Raw genomic sequence first — 12,961 nt, 5'->3', positions numbered from 1 at the left:
GTCGCAGGCGCCCTGGGCCGAGCCGTCGCCAGGGCTGGGGGCGGGTCGGCTCCCGGGGCGCCCTTGTCCCGGGCCCGCCGGTCGCCCAGCCGGATGGGCTGCACCGTGAGCCTGGTGTGCTGCGAGGTTCTGGAGCCCGGGCCCCCCTGCGGCCCGCAGCCCCCCGGGAGTCCCCCGGCCACAGTGCCCGCTCAGTGCTGGGAGCCCGGGGACCCCGGCCGTGAGCACAGGAGGCGGCTGCTGCTTCAGGTAGGCGCTGCGGGAGGGTGTAGGGGAAGGTCGCTGTCGTTGGGGATGGTGGCAGGCAGAGTCTGGGCCACCTGACACAGGTAAGGAGCCAAGCCAGGAAAGTGCGGGTCCGCGCTTGCCAAGTGGCCTGCCTGGATCAGTCTCTTGTGCCCTCGGGAGGAGGGCGATGGGGACTTGACTCTTCGAAGGACAAATAACTCAGGTGAGGTTTCAGAGCCACCCCGTAGGAGCAGGGCTGGAGTGCTGGGGCGGGCAGGGGAAGGGTTAATTTCTCTGGAGCTGGCCCATTGGGGAGAGGTGGCTGTCTTTCCTGACCTGGGCTCTCTGGACTGGAGGGAGGGGCCTTCTGAGCCAGCAGGACACCGAAGCAAGGACTGGGGAGGCTGGTGGGACAGCTGGGTCTCCCTCTGGGCAGTTCTCTTTCCTGGGTAAGTCTCAGAGCCTTTAAGTGGGAACCCCACCCAAGGGTGGGAATAGCCAGAGATGGAGGACTCTGTTCAGACCTCTAGGCCTGGCCTCTGGATTTCCCTGGGAAGAGGTGGAGGAGGAATTTGGGGTCACTATGGCCTAGCCAGCTCCACCCTAGCCCCTCTGTGGAATCTGGGCTCACTTCCCCAGATCTGTTGGTTGAGTTGTGATCTAGATTCGCTGGTGTTTTATGTTCGTTCACCTGAGGTTCTAAGAGGGGGAGGCTCAAATGCACCCGTGGCCACATTCCAGACCCCTCCTCAGCGGTGGCCATTGAAGCCAGTTGTCTGTGTGTGTGTGTGTGTGTGTGTGTGTGTGTGTTGCACATGCCCAAGAGGCCTCTCTGCCCCATCTGATTAGATGTTCCTCTGGGGCACAAATTATGGCATGTCTGTGGCCACACTCCACAGTGGCAGGCACAGGGCTGGACACTTATAAATGAACCCTCCATCTTTTAGCCCCAACTGTCACACACACCAGTAACCATGGTGAGGGACAAGCTTGCAGGGTGTAGTGTTTTCTGGGCCCTCATAGTGACTTGGGTCCTAGTATAATTCTGATGGAGGCCTGAGCCTGGTTTAAAGGTAGGGTAAGGAGGGAGAGCTTTAGGGTATGGATTGAGCACCTCAGACTTTTGCTATTGGTTTTGGTGGAGAACAGAGGTGATATGGCAGGATTCACAGACTGAGGGGCTACTCCAGAGTCATCAGGACACTTGTCCTGCCTCAGAGCCTCCTGAACTCTCTTTAATCCTCAGAGGTATCGGGGGAGCAGAGGCCACAATGTCTCTCTCTTATCTCTTCCTATCTTAGATCATTCTTGGCCTAGAAGTTCTTCCAATCAAACTCCAACTTCCAAACCAACTTCCAAACTAAGTCCTTCTGGAAGTTTGAGCTCATTTTCTGGCATTTTGGTGTTGGTGCAGAGAACCATGGGAGGTACCTCTGACCCCTGGACACCAATGCTTTTGCTGTTGCTCCTGTCCCCTGGCTTGGTGAAGCTCCTTGGGACTGAGACTACCTAGTTCCTTGTTCTCTCCTGCTTCTCAGACTTGTCCCAAGACTTCTTTGCTCTCTGGTTTTGTCTTAAGACCTAGACCTGTGGGTGTGGGCTTAGGACTCTCGGTGGGTTTCCTTTATTCCTCCTATTTCCCTGCCTCCCCCAATATGGCCAACTTTGACATGGGGCCAGTCCCTGTGGGGCCATGTGAGGGTGGGCAGGGACAGGGCAGTTGGGGCTGAGATGGGGAAAGGAACCAGAGGCACTGGAGGTGGGTGATGAAGGACAGGGAGTGGGAGGGGAGGGGTGTGTGTGCATGTGTGCATGTGCATGTGCACATGTGCATACACGTGCATGTGCCAGTGTGTGACAGCAACAGGGACAGGGATGGGGACGGATGTCTGTCTGCATTCGAATGAGCTAGTTTCCCAGGGCCTCTGGAGAGCTCCCTGTGACTCACTCCTTCCTTTATCTGCATGGATAAAACTCCATCCCAGCCCTGTGCCCCGGCCCGGCTCCAGTGGGGGCTGCTGTTGCTGGCGGTGCTCCCCAACCCAGACCCCCATTCACTGGATAACTCTCAGGAGACTGCGTGGCCCAGGAAAGAGCAGCCTGTCACCTGGGCGCTCACTGTAAGAGGTGTGACACCCACGTTCCTGTGGCGGATAAACATCACGTGGACTCTCACCCGCTCAGGAGCCAGGGCTCAGGAGTACCCAGGCGTCTGGGCTGGCAGCCAGGGCCTGCTGCAGACATGCTGCCGTTCCTGCCACGGCCATTCCACACCGAGCTTCTTACCCCGGGCCACAGGCCGGGCACGTTCCCAGCCTGCGGCTCTGCTCCCTCCTTCCCAAGCCATGTTGCCCTTTTCTGCTGCCATGATGCCTGGCTCACCCTCTAGGCCGACTGTCCTCTGTCCCCAGGCTTCCTGGCTCTCTCTCCTCTCCTCATCTGAATCTGTGGCCTGCTCCTCCACCCCACTTTGAGGAGGGGCTGCCTGCACCGGCTCTGGGCCCCTGAGCCCCAGTTCTGCGTTGTCAGAGCCTGACCCCGTGCACCCTGCCCCTCTCAAGTGGTTCTCTCTCTCTCCCTCAGCTACCCTGCACTCTGAGCCCCGCATTCCAGCCTCTGGAGGAAGGAGGGTGAGGCTTGGCACCCCTCCTGAGCATTCCCGCCAAATCTTCTCTGACCTGGACGCCAGGGGGCCTGGCGGGCATCTCTAGGTGCCAGCCTCGCCTCCTAGCTCTGTGCCATATCCCAAGGCAAGTGGGTGCTTGTCTGATGGTGGCGGGAGCAGAGGGGAAGAGATTCCACACTGATTCTTCTCCTCCCTCCCAAAACCAGCCCCTGGGGTCAGCTTGTCTGGTCTCTGCTTCCCTCAGCTATATTCCACTTGAGTTTAGGAGGCTCTGGGGAGGCCAGGGCCTTCAGTCTCTCCTGCATCCCTGTTGTGGGGTCCTGCAGTCATGACAGAAGGTCTTCCTCTTACTCCCATAACAGAGAATCATAGACCAGTTATAGACTCATAGACCTCCAGAGCCAAAAAGGATCTTGGTTAGTGGTTCTGAACCTTTTGAGGTCCTAGATCCTTTTGAGAATCTGATCAAGGCTATAGATGCTCTTCCCAGGGAGACGTGCACACACACACAGCCACTGAACACATGTACAGTGTCATGTCCCTTCAAGCCCACACACGACCCTGCTCCATCCACCCTTGTGTGCAGAGAAGGGGAGTGACTTGCCCAAGGTCACACAATGAATGGTGGAACCCAGATCACAAGCCAGATATCCTGGCCTACACAAGTGGGAGTTTTGTCCCCAGATGCAACTTTTGTCTTCCCCAGTCATTCCCTGGCCACCCATTCATTTAGCATTGTTTCAAGCATTTTTGAGCACCTGCTATAAGGCTCGCTTTGAGCTAGGAGCTGTGGACAGGGCAGAGAGCAGACAGGCCCTGTTCTTGCCCCAGGGGGGTTGTCAATCCAGTGGGAGAAATGGAATCAAGTAATAGCACAAATAAATGCATTCCTGGAAATAGTGCTCTGGAGGGAAGGTGAAGGATATGGTGGGCAGTGATAACAGAGGGATTAGTCTGGAACGTGCAGAAATGGCATTTCAACCGGAAGCTGGAGTGTAGCAGATGGTAGTGAGCAGAAGCATCCTGGAGGGTGGGAGCAGCATACTTGAGGGTCCTGAGATGAAGGATGGTTTCGAGTTCTTACAAAGGCTTAAAAGATTTTCTCTGACTACTCCCATGAGCCCCACAGGGGTGAGGGTCAGAGCTGGGAACCTGGGCAGGAGAGGAAGTCCTTTGGATCAGAGATGGTAAGGCCAGGGAGCCAAGGCTGATCAGAGAAGAAGGATGTAGAGATGGTTTGGAGTGGGATGAGAAGCAGGAGAGAGGAGTAAGATGACTCCCCACCCTACAAACATGTTGGCTGTTAAGGCACCATGAGATCTTCCTCCATTTCTGTTTATTGAAGTATTTCATAAATACAGAAAAGTGGACACGTGTTCCACTAACCGAACACACCCACATATCCATGGGATTGAGACCCATGGGTCAGCCAAGAAATGGAAACTCAGCCCCCAGAAGTGCCTCTGCAGCCTCCTGCTGGTCATTAATCCCCTTCAACGGTCGTTTCCCCTTCAAGGGTCGTTCACAACGCCAACCTCCGACAGCATTGATTTACCTGTCATGACAATTCTTCTAAGTGGAGTGCGTCACAGGTATTCTTTTGTGCCTGACTTCTTTGGCTCAACATCACAGCTGTGAATTCCCTCCATGTTCTCGTGTGTGGCTGTAGATGGTTCTGTCCCGTGGCTGATGGTGTTCCATTGTGTGAAGATCCACTGCTGATTTACCCTTTCTGCCATTGATAGGCACCTGGTTGTTGTGGGGTTATTGTGAGCAGCTCTGCTGGGCGCATGCTTGCTTCCCTGTTGATGGGGGTCTGCAAGACCCAGGCATCTCAAGAATGGGAGGAACTGTTCTATCCAGGGAGCGCTTCAGGTGGTGGGCATGGGCACTATCCCAGGGAGGGAGAGAAGGTTCTCTGGCACCCTAATATGTGCCCTTGTAGGACTTCTCATCATTCCTACTGCTTTTCAGCCCCAGTGTGGGGCTCAGGAAGGACAGGAAGAAGCAGCTGCCTTGGAGCGAGATGTGGGGGATCTGCTGACCACCTCTCAGCCTTATCCCCTGTCTGGGGACAAGTGTGGTTTCTGGTAAGGGCAGGAGGGCAAGAGGCTAGGGTAGCGCCATACCTTCCATTTCTTCCCCCTTTCCGGTTGGGCAAGAAGCCAGCTACTGCCTCCTTGTTTGATGTATGAACTTGCCAAGGGCCCCTGGTACCAGGACAGAGCCTGGTGCCAACCTCAGGCAAGCTAAGGCAGACCCCCGGAGGGGCAGCAGCCTGTGCATGGGAAGTAGAGGCTGCCATCGTCACAGAGGCCAAGTGGTGATGAGGGAAAGGGACCCAGGCAATGTCTAGGGTCCAGATCCCCTTTCTGATTGTCCCAGTTCTGATCCCTAAATTAACTTCCATCCCCAGAGACCCTGGCCCTGGTGCTTTTGTCCAGTCCCTCCCTGTCCTGGCCTGAGTAGCTGTAGAGCCTAGAGCAAGAATCTAGACCTCCAAACCTAAGCCAGGAAGGGGGTGGAGGAGCCGCAGCTCGAGTGTTCTTTTTGGCCAAGGGTAGAAGAGTATGGGGTGCTTTGCGGGGTGCTTCTGGTGATAACCATTCATAAGTCTGTTTCCTCAGAAAGTCTATAAGCCAGTGTTTTCAGGCCATAACCAAATTTTAGTGAACTTGGTATCCAAGAAACTTAGAGAAGGACTTGCACACATAGATGCTCAATAAAGGTTGCCCAAGGTCCCACGCCCACGAGCTCACATGCACTCGTGTACGAGAGGACCAGAGGTGGGTGTGAGCAACTGAATGACTGTGTCTGGGCCGATGGGTGGATGGTGAGATAGGGCAGGTGGAGATTCTGGAAAAAGGGACAAATAACCCTAATGGAGGACAAGCACATGTGGAAATGATAATAGCAGGGTGGCCTGCTGCACGGGGTGCAGCTGTTCTGTCTGAGAAGTGGTGGAGCCCCCCTGAGCTCCTTGGGCACATATCAGGAGATGCAGGAGTGGGGATGGGAGCTTGGATGGTTGGAGGTCAAATGGGAATATGTGCAGGGTGGGACAGGGTGAGAAGGGAGATGTGACGTGGTGACCAGCTGCGGCTGGCAGTCAAAAGGAGGCTGGAGTGGAATCTCCTTCCTCAGGGCAAGTGCCTGCATTTTCCCAGAAACTCAGTTCCTGCCAGCTCCCCTTCTCAGGAACTTGTGGAAATCCCATTTCATCCCACTTCTCCTGCCACAGCGGAACAAAAGGAGTCACGAATGGCCTGGTGGGTCCACAGATGACATCCTCAGGGCTCAGTGCTCTCTGGCCCTGGGGTCCAGGTGTGCCGTGTTGGTTCTGCACCCGGGGGAGCCTCTTCAGTCGCCTTGGTCTGCTCGCCTCCGCCCATCCTCCTCTCCACCCAGCTCCCTCACTTGCATCTTCTCTTGTGCACATCCTCCTTCATCCTGAACCTTCCCCCTCTCCTACCCACCCACCCTCTGCCACGCAGCATGTGCAGACATGGGCTTACTGAGTGCCTTAGTTTATGTCATACTACTGTAACAGGACCCCTGAGACCGGGGAATTGTGGGGTTTTCGGTGGTGGAGCTGGAGATGGATCCCAGAGTACTCAACCACTGAGCTACATCTCCAGATACCCTCCCCCCTCTTTTTTTTTTTTTAAAATTTTGAGATGGGGCCTTACTAAGTTGCCCAGGTTGGCCTCAAATTTATGATCCTTATGCCTCAGCCTCCAGAGTTGCTGGGATTACTGGATAATTTTTAAAAAGATTTTTTATTTTTAGTTGTAGAAGGACACAATACCTTTATTTATTAATTTTTTTATGTGGTGCTGAGGATCAAACCCAATGCCTCACCATGCAAGGCACGCACTCTACCATTGAGCTACAACCCCAGCCCCTACTGCATGGTTTTTAATGATCAGAAATTTATTTCTCACAGTTCTGGAAGCTGGGAAATGCAAGACTGAGAGCTGACATCCGTGAGGGATTTCCTGCCTCATCACTTGGGGGAAGATGAGAGAGAGAAAGGGAAGACAGAAAGAGAAACAGAGGGAGGGGGGAGGGAGGGAGGGGGCTTCTCTTCCCAGCACTGCTGCATCGGGGATCAAGTTTCCAGCACATGAACTTGGGGGGACTTGTGCAAGCCCAGGCACTGAGTCAGCCCTGCTCCTCCCCTGGGAGGCTCTGGGGGTGGGGGTGGGGCAGATTATCATGCCAACAATGTGCCCATGTGCCAGGGAAGTGTGTGTGAGGTGTCACCGGGTTCTAGAACTGGGACCGACCTGTCTTGCCTGAAGAGACTGAGAAGCTGGCATGGAGGAGGTGACATTTTGAACAGGATCCTGGAAGATGCGTTCACTGACACAGGGAGGCAAGGCCGTTTCCGTTGGGCCCAGAGGCACGAAGCAAGGGGTGCACTCAGGGAGCAGAAGGTCGGGTGGCTGCAGTACAGGGCAGAGGAGAGATGCAGGGTCAGAAGCCAGGAAAGAGGTGGGCCCCCCTGGCTGTGGAGGGCTCTATTCTAAACTATCCCAGCACAGGGTAGAGGAGGCAGGAGGGGTGGTATGAGCCCTGGATCTGCCAATGGCTCTTCCTCGCTTGGCTGCACCACAGAGGGTGGGGGAGCTGTGTCTGCCTGAAGTCCCTCTTCCGTTAGCCGGAGCTTGGCTGTCCTTCCCTGTCCTTGACTTCACCTCTACCACCCTCAGCCCCAACCCAGAGCCCCAGGAACTCAGGCCGGCAGGCTAGGAGTTAGCCAGGCACTCTCCCCGTGCTGCTGGCTCTCTGCCCCAGCTCCTGGCTCTGCTCACCTGCTGCCCAGCCCCGGTGTCACTCCCATGGACATTGGGCAGAGGACAGGCCTGGCTTTGTTGGGACCCGGGTACCCGCCAGGCCTGTGGGTCCTGCCCCCACAGGGTGGCAGATACAGAGTGGAGGGGCGAGGCGGGTGGAGCCTAGGACATGGGCCACAGCAGAGGACTGCGGAGTCCCCCTGGCTCCCTCTGGCCACAGCCCAGCAGGGTGCGAGGGCTGACAAGGAGTGCCAACGGAAGGTGTTCCAGGCCACCTTTCCTGCCTCCCCTCTCCCTTGGTCTCCACCCCAGTGTCCCTGCACTCTGCAGGACTGGGACTCTCTGGGACAAAGCCAGCTCTCCTCCTGGCCTCGGGTCTCCCTTCTGCCTTCGTTCTCTCTGCCAGTCTTTCTTGTGCTCTGCCCCTGTTTCCTCCTGTGTGTTGTCTGGCTACTTCTCAGGACCTCAAGGCCCTTTTCCATCCTCTTCTTTGTCCCCAGAAGCAGGAGGCAGGCAAGGGCGGCACCTCTGCTGTGGAAGGGTCGCCTGAGCAGGTGGCTGCACAGAGGGCGTCAGGAGGGCACTCATCAGTTTTGGCTCTGCCTCTCAAGGGCTGGGTGTTGATGCGTCTATTAATAACCTCTCTGTGCCTCAGCTTCCTCCACTGCCCTCACAACATCTAGAAGAGCGAGGGGCATATTGCAGCACCTAATGCAGAACAGTCATCTTTCACTGGTTATCGTTCACTGGTCATCGGTCACCGGTCATTGGTCATCGTTGTTATTACTGCTGAGTGACTACGTTAGTCCAAGTGCTCTGAGGAATAAGACAGGGTCGCATGTGTGACGACTGTATCCGGGGAGATGCCTGCTGGAAAGGAAGGAGCCCAGGAGGCTGGAGAGCCCGGGTTGCAATGTGAATCTGACCCTGGGGGAAGGAGGGGTCAGGAGAGGGAGCCTGCCAGCTGCCTGCGTGCTGAGGGCACTCAGCAAGGCTGACAGAGAACCTGTGGGGCAAAGGTGGCTGGCAAAGAAGCGCCCAGAGTCCCAGGAGCCGCTGCCTCAGCGAGGCCTTGAACTTTGCCGGCAGTGGGACCGGGAGCGTGGTGGGCGGCGTGACCTCTGCAAACAGCAGTGGGCTTCGCAGCGCAGGCCTGCCCATCCTGCTCCCTGATGCAGGGGGTCTACCAGACGCACTCCCATGACATTGTGGAAACACAGGCCTCGGACTCCAGCGGGGTTGGGAGGGTCCAGGGGTTCCCGAAGATCCAGAGCAAGGATGTCAGTCTGTCAGGCTGCCTTCCAGGCCCGTGCTCGCCCCGTCTGATGGCCAGGTCAGCTGGGGGTGGGGGTGGGAGGAGGAGGCTGTCCTGGGAGGTCCTCTCCGGAGTTCGGGCACTGGGGGTGACGGGTGGGCAGAGCAGCTCACAGAATCATGGCAACAGGATGAGGCAGGAAATGACTATTCTTTGACTCCATTGCGTCCCCTGGTGTAGCCCTGCTCCGTTCTGCTGGGGGCAGAGCGCTGCCCGCCTGGTCTTTGCCACCTCTCCTTTCTCCGTGGGCTGTCTCAGTGCTGAGGGGGAAACTGAGGCCGAGGTGCCCTGGTCAGGGAGGATCCCAGGTGGGGGAATTCAGGAATCCCCCCTGGACAGAGGCTCCCACCCCAAAGTTCATGCCTGAGGAAAGTGGGACGCCCAACATTGACCTTGGCCGTCCTCTGGGCTGGCCTGGGCTGGCCCGAGTGTGGGGCAGGGGTGCCCAGAGCAGCCGCCAAGCTGCAGCACCATTAGGGGAATGAGGTTGGAGCAGGAGTGGATATTTCTGGGCACTGAGCTGAGGCCATCTGTGGGAGGTCGGACCAGGCCCAGTTGGGCCAGACTGTCCCCCCCTGCACTGTCCTCCTCAGCTCCCTGTCCCTGCAGCAGGCAGCAGACTGCATTGAGATGTGTGAGGCACCCAGACGGCCTCTTGAACCCCAGCCACTCAATATGCTAAGCAGGGCTAATTTATTCCCTCGCCTCCTAACGGAGACGCAGCGAGGCAGCAGGGAGTGGCGCGGCGTGTTGGAGGCAGCAAGCTGGGGGACATGGAATGGTCCTCTTGGCCCTCTAGGACTCCGCTCTACCTCCCCAGGATTCTGCTCCAAGAGGAGGTTGTGCGGCCCAGGGGAGGGGCAGCCGAATGCGTCCTGGTGTCTCTGGGGCTCAGCCTCCTCTGCTGTGAAGTGGGAGGACGGAGCCCCTCCCTGGGCTGCTGTCAAGAGCCAGCTTCACAGTACAGTGCACGCTCTGCTCCAGGACACAGTGTGTAGGTGGCCCTCTTCCCGTAGCCAGCACTCTGCCCTGCTTGGCGTGTCCCTTCTTTCTTTTGTCACCCTCTGCAGTCTGGGAGCCTGAGTCCTGAGGTCAGCTGGGGGTGGGTGGGAGGAGGAGCCTGTCCTGGGAGCTCCTCTCTGGAGTTCAGGCACTGGGGGTGACGGGTGGGCAGAGGAGCTCAGAGAATCATGGCAACAGGATGAGGGAGGAAAGAGCATGCGCCTGGAGGTCTGGCTGATTGGTGGCAAGTGTGAGCTCTACCAATGACTAATCTGCCAGCCTCGGTTTTCTCATCTGCAAAATGGGCATGGTAACACCTACCCTGCAGGGTTCAGTGAGGAGATCGAGGTGGCTAAGGTCTGTAGAGTTCCCAGCATGTAGTAGGTGCTCGGTAAACAATTTCCTTTTCTCCCTGAAAGGGACCTTCTGGGAGCTGGGGTTGTGGCTCAAGTGGTAGAGCGCTCGCTTAGCACCTGTGAGGCACTTGGTTCAATCCTCAGCACCACATAAAAATAAAAAAATATTGTATCCACCTAAAACTGAAAAATAAATCTTAAAAAAGAGGGGGGCTTCGGTGTCATCTGGTTGACCCCTTCACTTGCTGACTTGGCCATCAGATTTACCTCTGAGACCCTCAGGGGATGGGAATGGGGAGAGCCCTGGGTTTGGGGTCTCTGACTTGTCAGAAAGTCAGTCAGCGATAATGATAATAAACGGCTTTAAAACCTCCTCATGTATTGCTCAGGACAGCTCTGAGAAGTGACCGGGGCAGACATTATTACCCTAGTTCACAGACCGGGGGCTGAGGCCAGGGACGGGTGGCCGGGGCTCACCACTGCCAGTGCGGTCAGGGTTCTTGGCCTCATGCCACCTGTTCAGCCAGGCAGCCCCTCGGCCTGAACCTCTTAGTGGGAAGGGGTTCCTCTGCTTTTTGTGGCCACTTGTAACTAGAAGTCACTGTCAGTCCTCCTGGAACACCGGGTCCTGACCTTGAACCTTGAAGGCTCTGCCCCCTTTTCCTGCCAGAGCTAGGGAAGGGGAGTCTGTGACCTCTACCGTCTGGGGATGGGTGGAGCCAGGCTGGTGGCCCCTTTGCGCAGCTGCTCTCCCTTAGTTGCCTGCAGTGTGTTGGCACTTTTCTGTCCCCACCTCCGGGAAGAGACTCCTGGCCCGGCTTGCTTGCCCACCCCCCTGAGCGCATGAGTCCCTTCCCCCATTACTATTGCAGCCCACTCCCCTCCCATCTCTGCCCTCTGAGCTCTTTAGATGCCTCTGGGCTGTGAGAACAGCCCCCATCTTGCTTCCCAGACCCCGTGACGGGGCATTTCCAGCTCTGGGGTCTCCCCTCGCCCCTCCCCCTCCTACCCCCATTTATCTCCCCCTCTGGGAGCCAGAGGCCCTTTGTGAAGCTCTTTGTGTGGATTTGAGCTCCCAAGGCCATGCAGGGGGACAAAGGGACACCCCTCTCCCCTTTTCATTGTCCCCTCTTCCCGGGAGGCCCTGTGTGTGAGTGCGTGTGTCCACGTCCCAGCTGGGTTATACGTAACCTGGGGGGCGGGGAGGGGCCTGGAAAGGATTCAGGGTGCGCAGTGGTCTCGGTGGGGCAGAAAGGAGGCTGGGTTACTTTGAGGAGAGCCTTCAGGCCTGGGAGCAGGCTGAGGCAGAGGGCATTATGGACGTGGCCAGGGCGTCTGTCCCCTGTCCCCACCACCTTGGCCTCTCCCTGTCTTTCCACCTCCCGTCCCTTTCTCTGTACATTCCCCTACCCCTTCTCCGTCCCTCATTTTCACCCTGGCATCTGCCTTCCTTGGCGCTGAGAGAGATCGGCCAGGCCCTGTCTCAGCCCCTAACTACCAGTCCCAGGGAGGCCCTCTGCCCTCTGCCTCCCTGTCCTGGGCCTCATTCTCCCGGCCCTTCCCCCACTCTGCAGGGCCTCCCCTGGGGGTGCTGTCTTCTCAGAGCCCCAGCCTCCACATGCTCCCCTTTACCCTGCCGGGCCTGATGACCCCGCCGCGTCGGGTAGCCCTGGGTGGCTGGCTGCCCGCTGGCTAAAAATAGACTCAGTTGGTGTGCTCGGGGCGTCTGGGCAGAGGCAGGGCCGCCCCGAGAGCCCTCATGGTTTCCCCAGGGCGCCTTCTGCGGGAGCCCTGGGTGCTCCCCATTTCCCTGCTGCAGTGGGGAGTCTGGAGGGCCCCAGTGACTCCTGGGAGGGACCTCCTGGGGCTGGCGGGGCACACATGGGCAGAGAGAGGCAGGCGAAGCGCCCCGACTCCTCGCTGGTAAGTGTGGGGGCCTGAACCCAAGAGCAGCCCGTGACACCGCAGGCACAGTGCCGGAGGTCACAGTGGTGGCACTGGCTGCAGCTGGAGGGAGACAGGAGCACCTTAGGCTCTGGGCAGTGGCGCTGCCTCTGGAAGCGATGGCTTCCCCACCTAGAGGTGCAGGGGGACAAAGGGACATCCTCTCCCCTCTCCTCTTGTCCTCCGTTGTTGGACAACCTATGCTGGTTGGTGGGCGACAGGCCAGAGGTACCATGCGGAGTCTCACCTGGCAGCAGCCTTTTAAGCTCCGCCCCTTGGCCTCCCCTCTCTTTTTCCTGGCCTCTGCCCACCCTCCTTGAGTTCCAGCCTCCATTCCCTTTCTGGTCTCCTCACTTAGATGTCCTTGGGCTTGAGAGACAGAGAAGACAGCCTTGCCACCTACCAGGTGGCGAGGAGGGCAGAGCAGGCGCAGAGGGAGCCCAGGCTCAATGGGGCTCTGCGGGGGCCTGAGGGGCTGAAGGTTATCCAGACAGCGAGGTCCTCTGAATATCCTCCCTTACCAGCCTCTGTTCTTGTTTCATGCTGACCCTGTCTTTATGTCCCCATCCTGTTTCTCTCTCCTTGCCCAGTCGCTCTCTCTACTGCTCCTCAGATTTGGGAGGGGGCCTGGGCTCCCCCCCTCAGTATCTAAACTCGGGTGGCAAAGGGTGATGGGTTGCCATTGGCTGTC

The 12,961-nt window shown here is 57.6% G+C and overlaps 1 protein-coding gene across 4 annotated transcripts in view; it reads left to right on the top strand.

The window, feature by feature from the left end:
- The first annotated feature begins 78 nt into the window (after window positions 1-78).
- Tns1 (tensin 1) overlaps window positions 79-12,961 on the top strand; it is a 208,781-nt gene continuing 195,898 nt past the window's right edge. For all 4 annotated transcript variants that reach the window (XM_078017987.1, XM_005330452.5, XM_040267778.2 and 1 more), the window contains exon 1: window positions 79-249. In XM_078017987.1, the coding sequence (XP_077874113.1) occupies window positions 94-249 (156 nt within the window). In that variant the 5' untranslated portion in view covers window positions 79-93. The remainder of the gene's footprint in view (window positions 250-12,961) is intronic.

This window comes from Ictidomys tridecemlineatus, chromosome 7 (assembly GCF_052094955.1).
Source record: "Ictidomys tridecemlineatus isolate mIctTri1 chromosome 7, mIctTri1.hap1, whole genome shotgun sequence".
NCBI lineage: Eukaryota > Metazoa > Chordata > Mammalia > Rodentia > Sciuridae > Ictidomys > Ictidomys tridecemlineatus.
This window is presented reverse-complemented; position numbering and strand designations above follow the sequence as displayed.